The sequence below is a fragment of the Mustela putorius genome, unplaced genomic scaffold, assembly GCF_011764305.1.
Source record: "Mustela putorius furo isolate JIRA1106 unplaced genomic scaffold, ASM1176430v1.1 tig00003856_pilon_pilon_pilon, whole genome shotgun sequence".
Lineage (NCBI taxonomy): Eukaryota > Metazoa > Chordata > Mammalia > Carnivora > Mustelidae > Mustela > Mustela putorius.
This window is the reverse complement of record NW_025422008.1, coordinates 1,972,068-1,993,303: the sequence shown is the minus strand read 5'-3', so window position 1 is coordinate 1,993,303 and position 21,236 is coordinate 1,972,068. Positions and strand designations below refer to the sequence as shown.

Sequence of the window (21,236 nt, the reverse complement as noted above, 5' to 3'; positions counted from 1 at the left end):
ATCACAAAAACGGTCTGTAGCTGCACCACAGAATAGGTAGCCACTAGTCACATGTGACTATCGACTACTTGAAATGGGGCTAATGTGGCTGAGGAACTGAAGTTAAAATTTTAGTTAATTTAAATTTAAATAGCCACAGGTGGCTATAGTGGCTCCTATTCTGGGCAGGGTAGCCTTAGAGAGTTTTCTCTACACTATAGGGAACTGTCACCTTGTCCGCCCAGCTTCTGCTGGTTTGCACCTGTCAAAAGGAAGCACGTGACCTATTTCAGTTTTAAACACCCATAAAAAGCTTCTTACAAAGATGGCACTGAACTAGGCAAGCCATTTTGTAATCTGCTTTTCTCCCCCTCATGATAGGTAGTACATAGTTCGGCCACTATGCATACGGTGTCCTTTCTAAGTGTTGCTGGTATTCTACATTGTTGTGATGACCCACATTTTGGGACATTCAGGCAGTTTTCACAATACAATAACAGACACACTTCATCTTCTTCTTCTTCTTCTGGACATTCGGGCAGTTTTCACAATACAATAATACAATAACAGACACACTTCTTTTTTTTTTTTTTTAAGATTTTACTTATTTATTTGACACAGAGAGATCACAAATAGGCAGAGAAGCAGGCAGAGAGAGAGTGCATGGGAAGCAGACTCCCTGCAGAGCAGAGAGGCCGACATAGGGCTTGATCCCAGGACCCTGGGATCATGACCTGAGCCAAAGGCAGAGGCTTAACCCACTGAGCCTCCCAGGTGCCCCTAACAGACACACTTCAATAAATATCTTTGATGTTTATCTCTGTATCCATGCGGGAGAACTTCAGTATGATACATTTCTAAAGGTGGAGTTGGTAGGTCAAATGACAGTCACATTCAAATAACTGGAGATACAGCCAAACCCCCCTTTAAAAGGTGTGACTGAAGTCGACTTTCAACAGAAGTATTATAAGTACTGTATGCTCCTGTGCGGTGACAACGAGGTTGCCAATCCCTAATATTTTTTTTCTAATCAGATGTTATATTTTTTCTTTAATTCGCTTTTCCTTAATTACTGGTAAAGATGAGAGCTTTTTCATTTGGTTATAAACAATTCATATTTTTTCTGTTTATTGTCTGTTACATATTTCTACAGTCTTTTTAAAAAAAAGATTTTATTTATTTATTTGTCAGAGAGAGAGCACAAGCAGAGGGAACAGCAGGCAGAGGGAGAAGCAGGCTCCTTGCTCAGCGGGGACTCAACAGCAGGACCCTGCCATCCTGATCTGAGCCAAAGGCAGAGGCTTAACCTACTGAGCTATCCAGGAGTCCCTCTTCCTACTGTCTTTCTACTCTGTTCTTCTTCTTACTGCTTTGTAAAAGCTCTCTGTATTGTCTATTTTGTTAAATATTTCTTCCAGACTAATTTGTCTCTTATTTTACTTAAGGTTAACCGTAAAAACGCTTTGTTAGTTTTGTGTCATTCTTGAGGATTTTATGCAGGACTGTTAAAAGAAACGGAAAAACAAAACAAGCACGAGTGAACCTAACAGGGTCTTACACAGTTCTCACGGACATTTTGGTCCGTGTTCCCTCACACGTACTTCAAATCCCAGCCTCAGGTTTTTCTAGATGAACGACTGTGGGCAAATTTCCTAATCTCACTGGGCTTCAGTCTTCTAGTCTGTAAAGTGGGAATAATAAACCTTGCTTTATAGGAACTTGGGGATACTTGTAGTTCTGGCTTTGGCTTAAGACGTTCCCTTCCCTTTCCCTGCAGTAGCCTCGTGAATCAAATCAGACCCAACAACTGGTTTCTTTGAAAATCGTATTAAAGACACGGGGTGGTGGGAGCATGGCGGACGTGGTAAAATTCACACTGAGTACATACGCGCCGAGTAAGGAGTAGCGCTCTTACCTCGCAAGAACGCTCTATAAAGTGCTGTACTCCATGAGGACCAGAGCTCAAGGAGCTCAGTATCGTGTGACTCTAGGAGCGTCTCACCTAGGGGCCATATCCCCGCCTCTGTCAGGAAGCCCTCGGGGTCCCGCCTCCCGCCCAGTTCGGTCGGACTCGCAGTTAAACGCGTGAGCGGAAAGCGACGCGGAACCAAGTGGTAAGGGGCTCGGATGTCTCCGACTCTCTCAATTAAAGGCCGGCCTCCTTCCAGTCCGGCTTCCTCGCGGTGCCTTTTGGGAGTTGTAGTCAGACGCGTTTCAACCCACTCCCAGGCGAGCCGAGACAAGACTCTAATTCCCAGAATGCCCCGCGGTGGGCGAATGGGTGCAGCGCCTATTCTTAGCTTCCCTACTTTTTCACTCCTTCGCCTCCTTTCCTTCTCTTCTGAATCCTCCACTCTGGACTCCTGTCTAGTTGTTTATCCTTCTCCCCATCTTTTTCTCTCATTTTCCATCGTCCATTCTCCTATTCCCGGGAGCCAAGGCGAGACTTTAGCTCTGATTAAGCGACGACTTGAAACTCCGGGTGCACGAGCGGGGAGCGACACGGAGTGGTGGTGGGGGGCCGAGAGAGAGAGGGGATGGGGGAGGCACGAGGGTTGGGTGAGAGGCGAGGAGTAGGAGGGACGTAGGAGAAAAGTTAGGAGACGCGACATGTCGATCAGGGTGAATGGGGTGAAGTCTTGCGGTGCAAAGAGGAGAGGTGGACTTAGATTTGGGAGACAAGGACGAGAAAGGTAGTTCATTGTTGTGCCCGGTAGGACCTGTGGGTCCAAGAAACAGATGGGAAGGACTGACAGATTTGGAGCTCAAGGGCTGATCTGACCAGGAGAGGGCAACAGAGAGGGGATTGGGCTTAAACAAGTTTCTAATATGGGACAATTAACAATTCTCCAGTTTGGAAATTGAGAGAAGACTGGAGTTGAGGCCAGAAGTGGGGCGAGGAGGCAAGAGAGAAGTGGAGGTTGGTCAGGTCTGGTAGAAAGGAAAGGAGATGAGTGACACAGAAGAGGATATCTTAGAAAGGATGGGTTACTATGGGGGCCAGCGGATCTGGAATAGGAATGAGGTGAGGGATGATACTGGCATGGATTGTGGGGGTGCATTTCTAACTTTGCATCTCTCAGGTGATGGAGAGCACCCCCTCAAGGGGTGGACTGAACCGAGTACACCTACAATGCAGGAATCTGCAGGAATTCCTAGGGGGCCTGAGCCCTGGCGTATTAGATCGATTGTATGGGCATCCTGCCACCTGTTTGGCTGTCTTCAGGTAAGGACCCCCTTCATTGCAGGGACCATGTTGAGGAAGTGTAATGGGGCCTTCAGACTGGAATAAGTTATCATGATTTGAACCTTAGCCCTGGGGGGCTGGAAGGCTGAAATGTGTCAGGCGAAAACAGATGGAACTGGTGGGAGCAGCAAGACTGGTAAAGGTGTGGGGGGTGGATGAGATGTTTGAGAGGTTGTTGAGGGCAGAGATGTAGATGAGGCAGTTTCTGATATTAACATTTTACCTGTACCCCCTTCCAGGGAGCTCCCCTCTTTGGCTAAGAACTGGGTGATGCGGATGCTCTTTCTGGAGCAGCCTTTGCCACAAGCTGCTGTAGCCCTGTGGGTGAAGAAGGAATTCAGCAAGTGAGTCTCTGTTGCATGCTCAGCAAGATACGGATTTCTCAACAGCTAGCTATTCCAAGTGTTCCTTGGAACACTTCCAGGAAATGTTAATGGATACACCACAAAACCTGTATTTAAATAAGTTTGAGAAATTCTGTGTACTGTATTTTTCCTCTTGGAAAGTTGTGATGTCTGCAACATGGTTCTGGTAAGGCATTGCCATAAAGAAATTTGCCTTAAGAAGGCATTGTTTTTGCTGTGTGAAATGGTGTTTCAAGGGAAAACCAGTTCAGAAAAGGCAGACATGGAGGCCTTTATGGGCCTCCTCCTTTTTGTTCTCCACACACTCCTGCTTCTGTTTCAGAGCTCAAGAGGAAAGCACAGGGCTGCTGAGTGGCCTCCGGATCTGGCACACCCAGCTGCTCCCTGGTGGTCTCCAGGGCCTGATCCTCAACCCCATCTTCCGCCAAAACCTCCGCATTGCCCTTCTGGGTGGGTATGTCACTTCCATCTTCCTAAGCTAGGCCAGGGGAACTAGTATTTAAACTGCTGGTTGGGGGGGAGCACCTAAGGGCCTCTCTGGAACCTTGTGGACTTTACCTTTGGGAGCTCCTTTAGGAATAATTTGGATGAGATGTAGCTGCATGATGTAGGAAAGGAATGTCTCCCACTCATAGCCCATAGAGATGAAGGGGGAAAGAGGACAGGGGATCAGGCAGGGAACACAGGCAGGGTTCCTTACTCTTGGTCCATTCTGGCATAGGGGCAAAGCCTGGTCTGACGACACAAGTCAGCTGGGTCCTGACAAGCACGCCCGGGATGTTCCCTCACTTGACAAGTATGCTGAGGAGCGATGGGAGGTGAGGACTTGGGACTCTGTGTCTCTGCTTGTGCTCCTATGTCTCGTGGCCCTTAGAGGCATTGTTCTCTCTATCCACTTCTGTTCCACAGGTGGTCCTGCACTTCATGGTGGGCTCCCCCAGTGCAGCTGTCAGCCAGGACTTGGCTCAGCTCCTCAGCCAGGCTGGGCTCATGAAGAGGTGAGGAAACCAGAGGTACATCAGATCCCTGCTAAACTGAGTATCTGGGGTGGGCTAGGCGTGCAGACAGTTATCAGAAAGGATTGCTGAGTGGAGTATGGCCAGAGAGAAACCAAAAAAAAAAAAAAAATGTGAGAGGACAAGTGGGGATGGTGGCCTCTCGCTGCGTATCTCTGCCATTGTCCCTGTCTGTGTCTCCTGTGTCTCTAGCACTGAACCTGGAGAGCCGCCCTGCATTACCTCAGCTGGCTTCCAGTTCTTGTTGCTGGACACCCCTGCCCAGCTGTGGTACTTTATGTTGCAGTATCTGCAGACAGCCCAGGTGAGGAGGCTGTTTGCTGACATGCTCTGATCTTCTCAGGACCCACTGAGAGACTACCTTGCAGACTGTTCCCTGATCCCTCATTTTCTCCCTTCCATCCCTGCCCCTTTGTCTCTGCGCATTCCTCCCTAGAGTCGGGGCATGGACCTAGTGGAGATTCTCTCCTTCCTCTTCCAGCTCAGTTTCTCTACTCTGGGCAAGGTAAGCAGGGGGATGGAGCTGAGGACTTAAGTGGGCAAGTTGGTGGGTAGAGAGATGAGAAGGGGAAATCAGGTTATGGGCAAAAGCGTGAAAGATAAGAATGAATAAAGCATTGACGGGAAAAGAGGGAATGAGTGTATGAGTTTGGGAAAGGGGAGAACGGGATGTTTTGATTCCAATCAACCACTTCTCTTCCCCAGGATTATTCTGTGGAAGGGATGAGTGATTCTTTGTTGAATTTCCTACAACATCTACGTGAGTTTGGGCTTGTTTTCCAGAGGAAGGTATGCATACCCAGATACGTAGCTTCTAGGAAAGAGACAGGGTGGTCTGTTGCCTTGGCCTTTAAAAAGGAGTGGGGTCTCAGATGGTAGTTAAATTTATAATGAGTATGGCCTAAGTGTAGAGTTACTGAATCACTGTATCATGCACCTGAAACTAATGTTACATTACGTATCAACTATACTAAAAAAAGAGGGGTCTCAGCTGGCAGTAGCTAGAAGGGAGTTGCCAGGACTGAGTACTTAGGTCCCTTGGGGTTGTTAAATTGGGAGTTGAGCCTCTTGCCATCAGAAGGGTCTGGTGTCTCAGGCAGAAAGATGGTTAGTGACACTTGAGAGTGAGCTGGCCCTCTGTCTTTCCCTTCTGTCTTTTCCAGAGGAAATCTCGGCGTTACTACCCCACACGGCTGGCCATTAATCTCTCATCAGGTGTTTCTGGAGCTGGGGGTACTGCCCATCAGCCAGGCTTCATTGTCGTGGAGACTAATTACCGACTGTATGCCTACACTGGTGAGGCCAGAGGGCCCCAAGCAGCAGATAGAGGATGGAAGTGGGGAGAGGGAAGGGAGCAGGAGGGAGTGCCAGTTTGTGTTCATGTTTACCTGGCAGTTTACAGAGTTCTCTGACATTCCTCATCATACTTGAAGGTCTTGAGGGAATCGGGGTGTGGGAATAGCCTTCTCATCTTATCTTCCTATCCCTGGGCCAGAGTCGGAGCTGCAGATCGCCCTCATTGCCCTCTTCTCAGAGATGCTCTATCGATTCCCCAACATGGTGGTGGCACAGGTGACCCGGGAGAGTGTTCAGCAGGCCATCGCCAGTGGCATCACAGCCCAGCAGGTATTTCCACTTGGGGAAGGCGGGGCAGGAAGATAGGCTGCACTTGAGCTATGGGGTACAGGGTGCTCATCTTATAGAAGGCTGATATCGACTCTGTTGGAGTAGATAGTGGTGAGTTGTCTCTGAGCATAGACCATGCACTTGAAGAGAAGTCAAGGTTCTAAGCGTCAGGAAAAAACACGGGAGTGGGGGAGGTATAGATTTGTGTCTCTACCACCAACCCCTTCCTAGCTGCATAAATGTCCTGGCTGCTTCACTTCTCTGAGCCTCACTTTCCTCATCTGAAAAATGGAAATAATAACAGTTCTCCCCTCACAGGGTTTGGGGAGGATTCAGTGAGAGAATAGCAGCAAAGCCTTCGGCTCAGAGCCTGTCATGCAGTAAGTGCTAAAAAAATATAAAGTTGCTGCTATTTTAAAAAAGAAAAAAACGGGACTATCGAAAGGGCAAATGTGCTAGAGAAGAAATAGCAGATGTGACCAGTGGGAACAGCAACTTGGGATGACAGCTGGACAGGGATGGCTTTATGATAGGCATATGGCTATGGATTTTTAAATAGCTGATATTCCAGTGACATTAGGTGACAGTTTAGGTACCTTTCCTGCCCTCTTACTTGAGCCTCTGATTCCATTCTTGTCTGTTTTCCTAGATCATCCATTTCCTAAGGACAAGGGCGCACCCAGTGATGCTCAAACAGGTACCAAGCTACTGGAGGCTGACAGTTCCTGGCACCTGGCGATGAAGTGATGGAAAGAGAAAGGGATAGCCAAATCTGGGGAATGAATAGAGGGGTGGGGTTGTCTGGGGCAGTATTCCTGAATCTTTACAGCCATTGCTTGCCCCTACAGACACCAGTGCTGCCACCCACCATCACAGACCAGATTCGGCTGTGGGAGTTGGAAAGGGACAGGCTCCGGTTCACTGAGGGTGAGTGGCTTCTGGTGGTTGATTCTTGGTCACTGGCCAGGGGAAGGACAGTTTAGTCTTGATGAACTGAAAAAGCTATTCATGTATTTTATATTTTTATTGCATGAAATGGGAGAGAAAAGCTGGCAAGACACTTTATTTTGGGGGTGAGTGTGCAGTGGTAAATGAATTGTCTCAACTCTGCAATGTGGACTTAGCTAGAAGAGGGAAATTGGGAGCAATAATTACAGTAATTTCTCTGTGGTGAGCATTAGTTGGTTTTTCTTATTGTGTTATATTGCCTTACTGAACATGGCTGGCTCACACTACTGTTAGGATGAGCTCTAGGACAGACAAGCATAGAGAATTTGGTTTTTAAATAGTGGCTGGCAAGCCCAGACCACTGCCCTGAAGCTGCTCCGCAGGGGCCTCACGTTTTTTGCCCTTTCTGCCTCCCGGCTGCCCCTGCCCCGCGGACTCCAGGTGTCCTGTATAACCAGTTCCTGTCGCAAGTGGACTTTGAACTGCTGCTGGCCCACGCTCGCGAGTTGGGCGTGCTGGTGTTCGAGAACTCTGCCAAGCGGCTGATGGTGGTGACCCCAGCGGGGCACAGCGACGTCAAGCGCTTCTGGAAGCGGCAGAAGCACAGTTCCTGAGAGCGCGGGCTCCGGGCGGGGCGGGGCGTGGCGGGGCGTGGCGGCCGCGTGGAGACGGGCGCGGCCTTAGAACTCAGGTGTTTTTATTTACACGTCGGACTATTGTTTAATAAAGTTGTGGAAATGAGCCACGCGGCCGCGGGCCACTCCTCGCGAGACTTCCTCTCTCCTTGGAGGGCCCGCTTCTTGCGACGCCGGCAGCCATTGGACCGGAGGGCAGCGAATAGGGTCGAGCCGGCTACCGCGCATGCCCGGAGTAGGGCCCCGCCTCCCTGCGCCGTGCGGCTTGCGGGTCACTTTCTGGGGTCGAAGTGGCTGCTTCCCTTGGCGCCTGGGTCCGCGGGGCGCCCTGGGATAGCGGCGGGCTAGCCCGGTGAGCGCGCGCCGGAGCTGCCTCCGGAGGGGTGGGAGGCGCCGCCGCCGGGATCCACGGGGTGCGACGGGCTGGGAGGGCCGGGCGGAGTGGGCCCAGAGGTAGCGCGAGACTCCTTACGGGTTTCGCTCGCGGGCGCCCTGAAGTCCTGCCTCCCAGAATGCCTGAGTCCTTTCCCCGCCTGTGTGTCGGCGGTCAGCCACAGTCGCCGATGCAGAGGTTGAGGGCGGCAGACTCCCGACACCATGGCCTCTGGCCCTCACTAGAAAGCGTCGTGTGGGAGGGGGTAGACAGAAAAAAGACCAGTGCTAGTAGAAGGCAGGCAGGGAATAAGGAAGAGGGTGTGACCTACGCAGCCACATCTCTTAATGTGCTCTATTTGGAACAGATCTTGGCCCCTTTCAAGCACTCCTGATGCCTCATTTGCCTTTGGGCTATTTTCGATCACCAGTCTGGGGGCTGAGGCCCTTAGAGGGCCTCCCCAGGTTCCGTGCCCTCTCTACCCACTCAAAGCCCCATGGATCCTCCATCTCCCGAAGGAACCATGAAGCCAAACAGAAGCGCCAGCGAGAGAAGCAGGCGGCGCTGGAGGCTGGGATAGCCCGAAAGAACAAGGTTAGGGGTCAGCTTGTCCTTGGTTCTTTGAGAAAACTTTGGAGGGGGCTGGAAGAGACTGGTTGGATTCAGATGCCTGGCATATGCTAGAAATTGTATTTCCCCACCCCCGCTTTTTGGTCATTCTTTCCAGTCACCTGCAGAATCCAGTAAGGCCTGGACTCCTAAGGAGGTAGTGCTGTATGAAATCCCCACGGAACCGGGTGAAAAGAAAGGTAATTAGGGAACTTGAAGGCCTATTCACTCATATGTTTGTTGCCCACTTGGTCTGCTGAAATGCAGAACTTTGGTTCAGGACTTAGTGGAGCTCTCCTCTGCTGCTGCAGATGTCTCCCGGCTTCTGCCTCCTGCATACAGCCCTCAGTATGTTGAGGCTGCCTGGTACTCTTGGTGGGTGCGAGAGGGCTTCTTCAAACCAGAGTATCAGGTTAGTACCTGGAAGGGAGGGATACTAAATGGTCCCCAGGACAGTATGGCCATTGAGCTTGGGTGGGCACAACTGAGCCTCAGAGTCTAGAGCTTACAGCCAGCCTGCCCAATAAAATGGGAGAGCTTGTCTTTACCCTTGGTGTCCAAAGGGTTTTCTTGGCAGGTTTTTCCCTTTCCTGTTACTTGCTGGCTTATCTTTACTGCAGTTCTTTCCACCTTGTGGACACCAGAGGGTGCTATTTCCCCAGGTAATACTCAGTCCTCTCTTGCTCTTTGACTTTTCCACTTTACAGACCAAGCTGCCTCAGGCTACAGGGGAGACCTTCTCCATGTGTATCCCACCTCCCAATGTCACCGGCTCCCTACATATTGGGCATGCACTGACGGTGGCCATACAGGATGCCCTGGTGCGCTGGTGAGAGGGGTTGGGGATGCTTGCTTTCCTGAAGGGGAAGGAGGAAGTGAGGTAGTGTGGAAGCATCGAGAGTAAACATGCAAGCTCAGGGGTTCATGTGAGGGTGTTTGTTTTGCAGGCACCGGATGTGTGGGGATCAGGTGCTGTGGGTTCCTGGCTCAGATCATGCAGGAATTGCTACACAAGTATGCATTTTGCCACTTTGCCCTTTTGTTGGATGGAGGAGAGTTTTCCCAAAGTGATCCGATTCTCTGTTCACTTGCCTCCTGATCTTACTGTAGGCTGTGGTGGAGAAGCAGCTGTGGAAGGAGAGAGGAGTAAGGAGACACGAGCTGAGCCGGGAAGAATTCCTTAGGGAGGTGTGGAAGTGGAAGGAGGAGTGAGTACGATGGGTGGAGGTGGAGGGGCTGAGGTGGCAGGCTTGGGCCCTGCTTCCCAGCGGTTCTCCCTGACTCGATGGGCTCTTCCCATCCAGCCCTAATCTCCCTCAGAGAGGGGGAACTCTGGGTTCCTTTAGCTTTCAGCAGGGTTTCCAAGCTGTCTCTGTGTGTGTATTATATGTATATATATATATATTTTAAATGCACATATTTCTGGACATGTATGTATAATTTTTGTCTACTTATCCCATGTTTCCTTACCTTTCACCATCCCATCTATTTACCTATTTCTCCTCTCCATTTGCTTGAAATTACCCTCATTCTTACAGGCCTGTTACCACGTACCACTTTCTCTGTAAAGCTTCTTTTGGTTTTTCCCAAATTAGCTGCCCCCTCCTCTGTTACCATAGAACTTTATGTTGTGTTTTGTTTTAAGTATACTCTACACCCAGTGTGGGGCTTGAACTCATTGCCTCAAGATCCAGAATCACACGCTCCACCAACTGAGCCAACCAGGTGCCCCAGAACTTTACACTTATTTTAATGCCACAGAAGTTCCCTGCTGAGTTTGTGTGTCTGTCTCCATTGGCTTCTAGAGGCTAGATTAATGTTATACTCCAATACTTGGCATTGCCGGTAGTATCACTGGGCCTGGTACATAGTTGGTGCTCAGGACAAGTTTGCTGACCAAAATCTGTCTGGGCACAGGAAAGGTGGAGAGATCAGTGAGCAGCTCCAAGCTCTGGGGGCCTCCCTGGACTGGGACCGAGAGTGCTTCACTATGGATACTGTGAGTGCTCCATGCCTTGCTCTCTGTGGGTATTGAGGCAGTGTCTAGAGACAGGTGTGGGCAGGCAGGATGCTGTGTGTGTTGGGGGTGGAAGTAGGGAGGGAATGCCTGGGTCCCTGGGTGGGGTGATGGGCTAAGAAGGGGCTGTTGGATAGAGACGCTGAGGTCATTTCTTAGGGCTCCTCGGTGGCCGTGACTGAAGCTTTTGTGCGACTCTACGAGGCAGGCTTGTTGTACCGGGGCCAGCAGCTTGTCAACTGGTCCTGCGCTTTAAGATCAGCCATCTCGGATATTGAGGTGAGGCAGAGGAGGAGGGCAGGTTGGGAGAGCTCCTAGGTGGGCAAAAAAACCTCAGACTCTGCAGCCTGATGGCTAGGATTCACTGAGTCCTGCCACCTACCCGCCATGGGAACTCCGGCAGGGCCTTAGCCTCTGTCACCCTCAGTTTCCCCAGTCAGTTAGGGCTGATTGAAATGCCTGTGTCAGAAGGGCGTCGTGAGAATTAAATAAGAATTCATGAGAGGTGTTCAGCATGATACTGGCGCACAGTGTAAGTGCTCGGTGAATGTTTCTGTAACTGACTGAATTGAGGGGGAGGTGGCTCCTGAATCCTTGGAATGTCTAGATGGGCTGCAGGGAGCCCAGGGCAGGTGGGGGAGTGAAGATGGGAAGCCTGCAGAAAGGCTGCTCTCCAGCCCTGCTGCTTGGATTCCTCTAGGTGGAGAGCCGGCCACTTCCTGGCCGCACGGAGCTTCGACTGCCTGGCTGCTCCAGCCCTGTGTCTTTTGGCCTTCTCGTTTCTGTGGCCTTCCCTGTGGATGGAGAGCCTGGTGAGGGTAATCCTCAGAAAGGTTGCCTGCTTATCTCTGCTTTCTTGCGCATGTGTTGGGTTGATGGGAAGGAACCCACAAACCCATTTCCCACATGGCCTGGTGGGAGGCACATAAGGAGCCTTGGGTAGTATTTGCATTCTCGTGGGCATTTATTCTGGATATTCTGTGTCACGTGTGAAAAGTGCATGTGGTATTTGCCTGTCGGAAGCTTAGCATCTCTACAGGAGGCTGCTACCCTGAAGGAGACAAAAAGTCAATTCTGAAGTGTGATTTGAAAACAGTAAGTGCTTGGAAGAATTCAGAGAAAGCAAAGGATTAGCTGGCATAGACGGAGGATGTTTCCCAAGGAAGGGCTGGTGCTTGCCCCAGAGAAAGCACAGCATTTGTGATTAGAGTCTCGAGAACTCTCAGTGTTTTCTGGGCACCATGTAAGGATTCTGGTTGCTTTTATTCATGATCTACCTGTTTCTCCCATGCACATTTTTGAGAAATTCCTTCGCACCAGACAGCCTCCCAGGCTTCTGGTCATCAGCTTACATGGGAACCCCCGGCTCCTAATTTTCTCTAGTTGCCCTGGGGGCCTGCTCAACCTTGACATGTTCTTGCCTACTCCCTTTTCTGGTTCTTCTGGCTCCAGTTATGGGAGTGAGGGGCCATGGCAATGACCAGTGTTGAGTGCTTGACTTTTGTCTTTAGATGCAGAGGTCGTAGTGGGAACCACAAGGCCAGAGACATTGCCTGGAGATGTGGCTGTGGCTGTTCATCCTGACGACTCCCGATACACGGTAACACACAGTGTACTCTCTGCCACTCGCTTGCTTGTTTTTCCTGTCCTTTTTTGATGGTAGCTCCTTCTTTTCTTCAGTTTCATCTTCCTAAGACTTTTCTCGTGTCAGTTCTCTAGTGTCTCTGACTATATGCCTTTCTTTTCTTGATGTTCTATTTTTTCTCTCGCTCAGTGGTTGACAAATTATGGCCCATGGGCCAAATCCATCCCATTGCCTATTTTTGTATGATACGCACTTGCTTGTTTACACATTATCTGCAACTGGGTATCATGACCTCACTGCTGCAGTGGCAGAGCAGAGTAATTGTGCAGAGACTGAATTTGCCTCTTGGCCTGCAAAGGCTAAAATACACCCTGGCCCCATAAGAAAAAGTTTACTGACCACTGCTCTAGCTCTTTACCTTCTGGTTTTCACTCTATTATTCCCAGGGTTCTCACGCTCAGCCCAGACCTTTGCACTCCACATGTGTGCCTGTCCTTGATCTCACTCCCTTCCTTTCAGCATTTGCATGGGCGACAGCTTCGTCACCCCTTGACTGGGCAGCTTCTCCCCCTCATCACAGACTCTGCTGTTCAGCCACATGTGGGCACAGGTAGGTAGAGGTCACAGAAAGGCAAGTAGGCTGGGGATTCTGGAGGAGTGGGGAGCACCAGGAAGAGGAAAGGAGGGGAGGGTAGTCTCAGTGGATAGTGAGACGAGAAGGAGGCATAGACCGAGAAGAGAAGGGAGGGATGGGGGCATGGGCAGTAACAGGTGAGGGGTCAGTGCTCACGGCGGTTCTCCTCTCCCAGGGGCAGTGAAGGTGACTCCGGCACATAGCCCTGCTGATGCTGAGCTGGCGGCCCGGCACAGCTTGAGCCCCCTGAGTGTCATTGCAGAGGATGGGACCATGACCTCCCTCTGCGGGGACTGGCTGCAGGTGGTACTGGCCTCCGTGTGACCCCATTCTTTGGGGGCACTCTCTGCCTTTTTTCACCTCCTCCCCTCTCTCACTTTCTTGTGTTTTTTTTTTTAGCAACCTTTACCCTTTACTGTTGCCATCATCTCCCCAGGGTCTTCACCGATTTGTGGCCCGAGAGAAGATTATGTCTGCGTTGAGGGAGCGGGGCCTGTTCCGAGGCATCCAGAACCACCCCATGGTGCTTCCTATTTGCAGGTAACCCCATTTTAACTCTTTTGACGTAGGACATCCTCCAGGAAGGGAGTGAATAAAGCTGAAGAGGGCAAAAGGGTGGGCTCTGTACGTACGCCTTTGCGAGGGAACAGAAGCTCTGTGTCAGTTTTATTTGCTGTTCTGTTCTCGGTTCTGAGGGCCTGGCGTGTAGTAGGGTCCCATGTCCCTTGGGGGAAAAAACACAGAACCCAAAGAGCAATACACTTAGCCTGTCTCTCTCTCAGCCGTTCTGGGGATGTGGTTGAATACCTACTGAAGAGCCAGTGGTTTGTCCGCTGCCAGGAGATGGGGGACCGAGCTGCGCAGGTGAGGCTGCAGTGTGCGGAAGGGGCCAGCACCTTGGGTGGCGGGAACTCCCTGCAAACTGGAATGAAGAAACAGGGCTTTGAGGCCTCTTGATCCACAGACCTCTGGCCCTAGCATTTGAGAGGACAGCTGTGGGATGGAGGCAGGGTGGCCTAGATGGGGCTGGCTCATCTCCCACTCAAACCCAGAAGCTTCTTGGGAGCCTTGAAGTCCTTTCTGAGTAACAGCACCATCTGAGAGGCCACTTGTCCCATCCGGGAGGGTACAGGTGCAGGAAGCGAAGCACTGTCTAAGGGCCTTTTTCTCCAGGCTGTGGAGTCAGGGGCTCTGGAGCTCAGTCCATCCTTCCACCAGAAGAACTGGCAGCACTGGTTTTCCCACATCGGGTAAGGGTGAGGGGAGCTCTGTGGAGGTGGGGTGGGGTGATGCCCTGCTTATGCCAAGGAGTTACTGACATCCTTCCTGCAGGGACTGGTGTGTCTCCCGGCAGCTGTGGTGGGGCCATCAGATTCCTGCCTACCTGGTGATGGAGGGGCACACAAAGGTTGGTAGGTGGAAGAGGATGGGAGGGCTGGGCATGGTGGAGGGAGAAGTAGCTATAGCACAAGAGTCAGAGGACTTCCAGGGCCAGTCCTGGCTCCCAGCTTTTCCTGGGCTTCATGCCCCTTAGTCATGTCATCCACCCTGTGGTCAGAGCTCCTGAGCTGGACCTTCTTCTTCCCACTGCCAGAGGGAGCCAGCCGTTCCTAGATCACATGGGAGAATGTGAAACTCAGTGATGTTTCTTTCACACCTGGTGAGTGTTATTCTTCCTCACTCTTTCCACCCCTTACTTTTTCTGTAGGGTGATAAGGGAGACTGTTGGGTGGTTGGGCGGACAGAGGCCGAGGCCAGAAAAATAGCTGCAGAACTGACAGGGAAACCAGGGGCAGAGCTGACCCTGCAGAGGGGTAAGTGTCTGAGTTGTGGAGGGCAGGGGTGGGAGGCTGGGCTGTTGGGGAGCAGATCCTGAGGTGGAGGAGGTCGTGTTGGGAAAGTTGAGAATGGGGCAGAGGGTCTGATAATGGTGTCTGCTGGGGGGGACGGGTACAGGGATGGGGGGATTGGGCTGGAAAGATGCACAGCAGTGCGCTTGAGGTTCCATCTGCCCCCATTCCCTGTTCTGTTTCCCAGATCCTGATGTCCTGGACACATGGTTCTCTTCAGCTCTTTTCCCCTTTGCTGCCCTGGGTTGGCCCCAAGAGGTGAGGCGGGTTGTGAGGAAGAGAGTGAAGGTGGGGATGATGAAGTAAAGATCTTGCTCCCCCAAGAACCTTGAGGAGAGCTATAGGCACAGAGCTTGGCTTCTCATTACTTCTCTTTTTCTCTAGACCCCAGACCTCGCTCGTTTCTACCCCCTGTCACTTTTGGAAACGGGCAGTGACCTTCTGTTGTTCTGGGTGGGCCGCATGGTCATGTTGGGGACCCAGCTCACAGGGCAGCTCCCCTTCAGCAAGGTAATGGCCCTTCAGTGCCCAGCCCCTCTCTTTGACCCCCCAGTTTTCTTTAAATCTTGTTCTCTCTTCTAACCCCTATTGTGCTGTTGTCTGTGGTCCCAATTCCTGATTTACTAACTCCTCTAACCCCTGATGCATAGAGGCATCTTCCAGGGAAATCACCTCCAGGGAAAGGCTCCCGCAGCTCCTCTGCTGACTCCCTCCATGCCCCCAGGTGCTCCTTCATTCCATGGTTCGGGACAGGCAGGGCCGGAAGATGAGCAAGTCCCTGGGGAATGTGTTGGACCCACGAGACATCATCCATGGGGTGGACCTGCAGGTCAGGATGAAGAGTTTTGTGAAGGATGGCATTTGTGGGGGAGATGGGAGCTTGAGGAGAGAGGGGCCAGCTGGAAGGGATAGTGACTGGGAGCCTTGTAGGGGCAGCGTCCCTGACCAAGGCCACTGAAGTCCTTACATATCCCAGGTGCTGCAGGCAAAGCTGAGGGATGGGAACTTGGACTCCACAGAGCTGGCGATCGCGACTGCAGCACAAGTGAGTCATCAGCGTCTGCCTCTCTCAGCCTCAAGCTCATGGCTGCCGGTCTCCTGCGTAGCCCAGGCTTCTGACCTTGCAGCTGCCTAGACATTGGCCACACCTCCTCTCCCTCTGATTGCAGAGAAAGGACTTCCCTCATGGGATCCCTGAGTGTGGGACAGATGCCCTGCGATTTGCCCTGTGCTCCCATGGGGCCTTAGGTAAGCCTGGGCGAGGGAGGGGCTAGGGCTGTAGGCCTCATGATAGAGGGGTGGGCCAGAACTCCCTGTGCCACTGCCACCCACATGCACGCTCCCCCCTCCCTCTCCCTCTCAGGGGGCGACTTGAACCTGTCTGTCTCTGAGGTCCTGAGTTCCCGGCATTTCTGCAACAAAATCTGGAATGCCCTGCGCTTTATCCTCAATGCCTTAGGGGAGAAATTCGTACCCCAGCCTGCAGAGGAGGTAAGAGAGTAAGAGAGGCTTGAAGGGCAGAATCATCAGGTGTCTGAGGGTTGAAGATGAGATTTGGAGGGAAAGGAGATGAGAGTCGGTCATCCCGTCCTGAAGCCCCCTTCTGCCCGCAGGTGTCCCCCTTGTCCCCCATGGATGCCTGGATCCTGAGCCGTCTTGCTCATACTGCCCAGGAGTGTGAGCGAGGCTTCCTTGCTCGAGAGCTCTCACTTATCACCCATGCCCTACACCACTTCTGGCTCCACAACCTCTGTGATGTCTACTTGGTAAGTCAGACTGGGGTCACGGAGTTTCATTCCACCCTGCATACCTGCTTCCTGTTCCCCTTGAGATCGGGTTCCCTGGCAGAGAACTCTTTTTTTTTATTATTATTATTTTTTTAATGTTAAATATTTACAGAATCATTTTTTTAAAAAGATTATTTATTTATTTATTTATTTGAGGGAGAGAGTGAAGGAGAGAGCATGAGCAAAGGGAGTGTCAGAGAGAGAGGGAGAAGCAGACTTCCCACCGAGCAAGGGGCCTGATGCAGGCCTCTATGAAGGACTCCACGCTGTTGCACTCCAGGATAATGACCTGAGCTGAAGGCAGATGAGACACTGAGACACCCAGGCGCCCCTCTGTCTTTCTGATAGGCAAAAAACCTTAGTGCTTTGCTTTCAAACCACGCTGACAATTTTAACCCCCTTCCCACCCCTGAGAATCCTGGCCATAGATTTCCACTTTTCATTTGCTCCAAAATGTGTTCTGGGACAACCAATGGTGTCCAAGATGCTGTGTGCTACTACCTGTGTTTACCCACAGCATTTTCCACGGGCAGGGCAGCAGATGTGTGGGAAAAGGATGTGGTTGTGGCTTTGGCTTGCCCCTGACTCTATGGCTTCTTCCCTAGGAGGCTGTAAAGCCAGTGCTGTTGCACTCGCCCCATCTCCCAGACCCCCTTCAGGTCCTGTTCTCCTGTGCTGATGTCGGTCTCCGCCTCCTCGCCCCACTCATGCCCTTTCTAGCTGAAGAGCTCTGGCAGAGGCTGCCCCCCAGGCCTAGCGGCAGTTCTGCCCCTAGCATCTGTGTTGCTCCTTACCCCACTGCCCACAGCCTGGTGAGTCCCATGGCAACGGGACCATGGGTGAAGGGGTGGGGAGCAGTCTTCTTGAAGGGTGTGGTGCTGTGGGGTCTCGGGTCTACTTTAGAGTCTTTAGGAGGATGAGTTGTTCCTGCAGGGCTGTGGCGGGGGCAGTCTTAGCCCAGTGGGCAAGAGCAGGACCACACTGCTGTGTGATCGTGCCTCAGTTCCCCATCTTTAGCCACGGTTATGATGAGGATTAGATGTTAGTCCTAGGATGGCCCCCAAATATCTGTGGTTTTAAGCTTGAATAATGTCAGAAGGGTAAATGCCATAAACTCACCCCCAAGTGATTTAAAGTTTAACTATGTAAATTTTCTTATGCTTATTTGGTTGTGTGAGTTTTGAGTAATAGAGTTTAAGTTCTAACTTACGTCTGGTCGTTCGCCTTTGATGAGAACAGTTAACAGACATCAGCCACAGCTGCCAGCTGAGACCTGCAAAGGCAGTGCCCCAGGTTTTGCTTGAGGTGGTGAATTCTTTGTGTGGTGGGGAGGACAGATTCTGTTGCCTGAAGCAGACTGGGTTGTGCAGGTGTGGGACAGAGCCAGGAGAGTTGCTGCTTTGTCCCAGGAGCCTGCTTGTCAGCTCTGGGTCTTAATCTGCAGGAGCACTGGCGCCAGCCGGAGCTGGAGCAGCACTTCTCCCGGGTCCAGGAGGCTGTGCAGGCACTGAGGGCTCTCCGAGCCACATACCAGCTCACCAAGGCCCGGCCCCGAGGTGAGCTGGGTTCTGGGTCCCTAAGTCCTGCAGAAAGAGGGGGCTGGCAGAGGAGCCTGGGGGAGCCTGGAGGGCAGAGTCCAGAGTTAGGGGGTGCAGGATGGGCAGGAAAGCAGGGTCTTGTGGTTTGACCGTGACAGTTTCCCTTTCTTCCTCAGTGCTGCTGCAGAGCTCAGAGCCTGGAGAGCAGGGCCTCTTTGAGGCTTTCCTGGAGCCCCTGGGCACCCTGGGCCGCTGTGGAGTCATGGGCCTCTTACCCCCAGGTGTTGCGGCGCCTTCCGGCTGGGCCCAGGCCCCACTCAGTGACACCACTCAGGTGTACATGGAGCTGCAGGTGCCCAGAGGAGATTGGAGGAGGAAGGGAGGGATCAAAAGGATGTTGGAAGGAGGGCAAGGGGCAGGCTCTGTAAAAGTGAGGAGGGCTTCTGAGAATGGGGTGGACAGAGATATTGGACAGGCTGCAGGTGAAGCAGAGCTGCGGGTAGTGCAGAGAGAAATCTGAACCCTCACTGTTCTCCTGCAGGGCCTGGTGGACCCCCAGACCCATCTGTCTCTGCTAGCTGCCCGAAGACAGAAGTTGCAAAAGCAGCTTGATGGCCTCATGGCCTGGACCCCATCAGAGGGAGAGGCGGAGACTAAGAGGCAGCAGAGGGTGAGGCTGGAGGCCTGACTCCCTGTAGGCATATGGGCTGGAGGGTGTGGTCCCTAATATCTGGATCCTCACCTGCTGCTCTTCTCGTCTAGCTTTCTTCCCTCCAGCTGGACTTGTCAAAGCTGGACAAGGCAGTCTCTCACCTCCGGCAGCTGATGGATGCATGTCCTGGCCCTGGGGAGCTCTGAGCCCCAGCTCACTCTTGGGGAGAACAAAAACCCTGCCTTTGGGGACAAACATCTGGCAGCTGTCGGCATTGATGGCGCCTCTGAGACCATGTGGCTCACCTCTCTCATTTCATAAATGGGGAAACAGATTGGCTTGGTCGGTGTCACTGGGTGTCCTTGAGATGCTGACATTCCTGCCCAGCCTTCCTCCTATGCAGTCCCACTTGCAAGTTTAGGAATGAGATAAACTTTTAAAATCCCAAACATTACTGTCTGTGATCCTTTTATCCCTCTTCCCCTAGTGGTGACTTTCTTGCGTCTCAGTTGTTCGCTGAGACTTTGGTCTAGGAAATGAGGGGATCTACTTCTTAGCCCTGGGCTGCAGTGGAAGTGGGTATGCTGGTGGTGCCTGCCTCACTGGAAGAGAGAGGCACTTCCTAGGAGCATCTGGGTACAGTGACTCAGGTTCCACCTACTTTGAATTATTGCCAATGCCTTGGCTTCCGCAGGCCCTTCCTCCTCACCAGATGGAAGCTCCCCTGTTTCCTTGGCCTTATCTTGGGGGCTGCTGGAGAGGAGTAGATACTTCCTGTAGGCCTGAGGGGCTGCAGGGTGCATTGGGGCCGGAGTGCTGCTTCCATTCTGTGTCCGTGACACCAGGGTGTCCACATGTACATCCCCACAGATAAAGACACCCACCCACCCACGGTGAACATCTTATGTCCTCCCCATGGGATTCGGGGGCCTGTTTCTTACACGTCCAAGTTATATTCTATCCAGCAACTCTGAGTAGCTACTATTTATGGTGGGCCTATCAGGGTCTGGGTCTTCAGTGATGCTATTGAGAACATCATGGTAGATGTTTGCTCCATTTTGGAAATGAAGAAATGTCCTCCGAGAATAAAAGCAACTTGTCCCAAATATCAACTGGGATTCAACCCAGTAAACAGGTGCAGTTCTTTTTGGCCACTATAAGCAAGCTTCATATAGAATGGTGGCTTAGGCAAACTGGATGTTTCTTCTGGGCAGAGGTAGGGCAGGGCTCTGCAGGAATGGAGGCCCACATCTCACTGAATCTGATTTTGTGCCATTGTGCTGCACTCCTTCCAACTTGGTGTCTAAGATCTGTTCCAGCTCCCATCCTCCCTCCCCCCTCCCCTGGCCCCATCCCACCTAGAAGGAAGAGGGAGAGGAGAGGAGGGCAGCAGCTTCCTGTCTTCCCCCTTTGAACAAGTACTCCTTGAGTACTTAATACTGTGTGCTAGGCCCTATCCTGGACCCTTGGATTCATCAATGAGTGAAACAGATCTTTGCCCTTATACTTTCATTCTAGTAAAGAGAACATATGTAAGTAAGTTCACTGCAGCGTGTCTGAGTCATAAATGCTATTGGGGAAAAAGTAGACCACGATAACGGGTAGGGAGCAGGTTGTAGTATTAAGTAGGGGGTCAAGTAGAATTCATTGTGAAAGTGAGATTAAGCAAGGACTTGCCGGAGCTGTAGGAATTAGCCAAATAGGATGTGTGGGAGGGAAGGGCCAGAGCAAAACTAAGACGCAAGCATTCCTTGAGTACTCAAAAGTGTAACAAGGAGACCAGTGTTGGGGGCAAGAGCAGGGGTAAATTCCATTGTGGGGTAGGGGGTTGGGAAGGCTTGAGGCAGACCATCCAGGGCTATGCTATCCAAAATGGTTGCCACTTAACTAATTAAAAGTAAACACAACTAAACCTTCAGCTCCTTGGTCATACTAGCCACATTTCAAGTGTTTGATAGCCACATGTAGCTAGTGTCTACCATATTGGTCAGTGCAGGTCAGTCTTGGAAGAGAGATTTTTGAGAAAAGAATCAGGAAATCACAGCCTGGTGATCCTGGGCCCTGAGATCTAGGAATCAGTTTAAGGAGCAGTTAGCTGTTTGCTTCTCCAGTCTTTTGGATATCCAGACATCGAGTCTCCCAGCTTGGTTAGGGCCTTATACCGAACCCACTGGGGCTCACCTGCCCACTAGTGCAGGCTAGGAGCAAGTCATGAAACACTGGGGACCTTTGCGGCTCCCAGTTGCTTCTCTTCTAGGCTGCTGGTCCCAGGACAAATGTATAGGAAACTAGAGGAATTTTGTTGCACAGTTTTTTGTGTTTTTTTTTAAACTCCCCCATTTATACAAAGTCAGGCCTTCACCTCCCTCCAAAGG

The 21,236-nt window shown here is 51.6% G+C and overlaps 2 protein-coding genes and 1 long non-coding RNA gene across 9 annotated transcripts; 2 read left to right on the top strand and 1 right to left on the bottom strand.

Moving 5' to 3' along the window:
* Positions 1–2,239: 2,239 nt before the first annotated feature.
* GTF2H4 (general transcription factor IIH subunit 4) lies at positions 2,240–7,922 on the top strand. Of its 3 annotated transcripts, none has more exons than XM_004781572.3 (14): positions 2,240–2,419; positions 3,063–3,205; positions 3,466–3,570; positions 3,914–4,045; positions 4,313–4,409; positions 4,501–4,589; positions 4,800–4,911; positions 5,044–5,112; positions 5,313–5,396; positions 5,771–5,903; positions 6,103–6,233; positions 6,883–6,930; positions 7,082–7,160; positions 7,623–7,922. In XM_004781572.3, exons 2-14 carry the CDS (start codon positions 3,066–3,068, stop codon positions 7,793–7,795), a joined length of 1,392 nt encoding a protein of 463 aa, XP_004781629.2. In that variant the 5' UTR covers positions 2,240–2,419; positions 3,063–3,065; the 3' UTR covers positions 7,796–7,922. The 3 variants fall into 3 exon arrangements, with proteins under 3 accessions (XP_004781629.2, XP_004781627.2, XP_004781628.2); XM_004781570.3 differs by having other exon boundaries at positions 2,240–2,461; XM_004781571.3 differs by having other exon boundaries at positions 2,240–2,492.
* Positions 7,923–8,039: 117 nt separating this feature from the next.
* Positions 8,040–19,310, top strand: VARS2 (valyl-tRNA synthetase 2, mitochondrial). 5 transcript variants are annotated; one of them, XM_013050541.2, is made up of 30 exons: positions 8,040–8,168; positions 8,557–8,783; positions 8,917–8,998; positions 9,110–9,210; positions 9,506–9,627; positions 9,746–9,812; positions 9,909–10,006; positions 10,716–10,797; positions 10,975–11,094; positions 11,516–11,633; positions 12,327–12,415; positions 12,920–13,010; positions 13,210–13,337; positions 13,471–13,574; positions 13,817–13,898; positions 14,208–14,284; positions 14,367–14,442; positions 14,743–14,848; positions 15,072–15,142; positions 15,269–15,394; positions 15,609–15,713; positions 15,861–15,929; positions 16,054–16,132; positions 16,248–16,375; positions 16,498–16,650; positions 17,277–17,483; positions 18,116–18,227; positions 18,386–18,561; positions 18,751–18,879; positions 18,972–19,310. In XM_013050541.2, the coding sequence occupies exons 2-30, from the start codon at positions 8,583–8,585 to the stop codon at positions 19,065–19,067; spliced, it is 3,195 nt and encodes a 1,064-aa protein (XP_012905995.2). In that variant the 5' UTR covers positions 8,040–8,168; positions 8,557–8,582; the 3' UTR covers positions 19,068–19,310. The 5 variants fall into 5 exon arrangements, with proteins under 5 accessions (XP_012905995.2, XP_004781632.2, XP_012905996.2 ...); XM_004781575.3 differs by having other exon boundaries at positions 8,041–8,168; positions 11,516–11,627; XM_013050542.2 differs by lacking the exon at positions 8,040–8,168 and adding an exon at positions 8,212–8,229.
* Positions 13,684–15,669, bottom strand: LOC123387574. Its single transcript, XR_006602015.1, has 2 exons — positions 15,557–15,669; positions 13,684–14,644 (listed from the first exon to the last, which is right to left on the bottom strand). It is a non-coding gene; the product is annotated as an uncharacterized LOC123387574 (long non-coding RNA).
* Positions 19,311–21,236: the final 1,926 nt, after the last annotated feature.

Excerpts from the sequence above, each read along its gene's own strand:
- GTF2H4 (XM_004781572.3), top strand. The coding sequence starts at position 3,066 with ATGGAGAGCACCCCCTCAAGGGGTGGACTGAACCGAGTACACCTACAA. Across the intron at positions 3,206-3,465 it reads ACCTGTTTGGCTGTCTTCAG|GGAGCTCCCCTCTTTGGCTA; the intron begins GTAAGGACCCCC and ends ACCCCCTTCCAG. Across the intron at positions 4,912-5,043 it reads AGTATCTGCAGACAGCCCAG|AGTCGGGGCATGGACCTAGT; the intron begins GTGAGGAGGCTG and ends ATTCCTCCCTAG.
- VARS2 (XM_013050541.2), top strand. The coding sequence starts at position 8,583 with ATGCCTCATTTGCCTTTGGGCTATTTTCGATCACCAGTCTGGGGGCTG. Across the intron at positions 8,784-8,916 it reads GGATAGCCCGAAAGAACAAG|TCACCTGCAGAATCCAGTAA; the intron begins GTTAGGGGTCAG and ends CATTCTTTCCAG. Across the intron at positions 18,228-18,385 it reads CACCAAGGCCCGGCCCCGAG|TGCTGCTGCAGAGCTCAGAG; the intron begins GTGAGCTGGGTT and ends TTTCTTCCTCAG.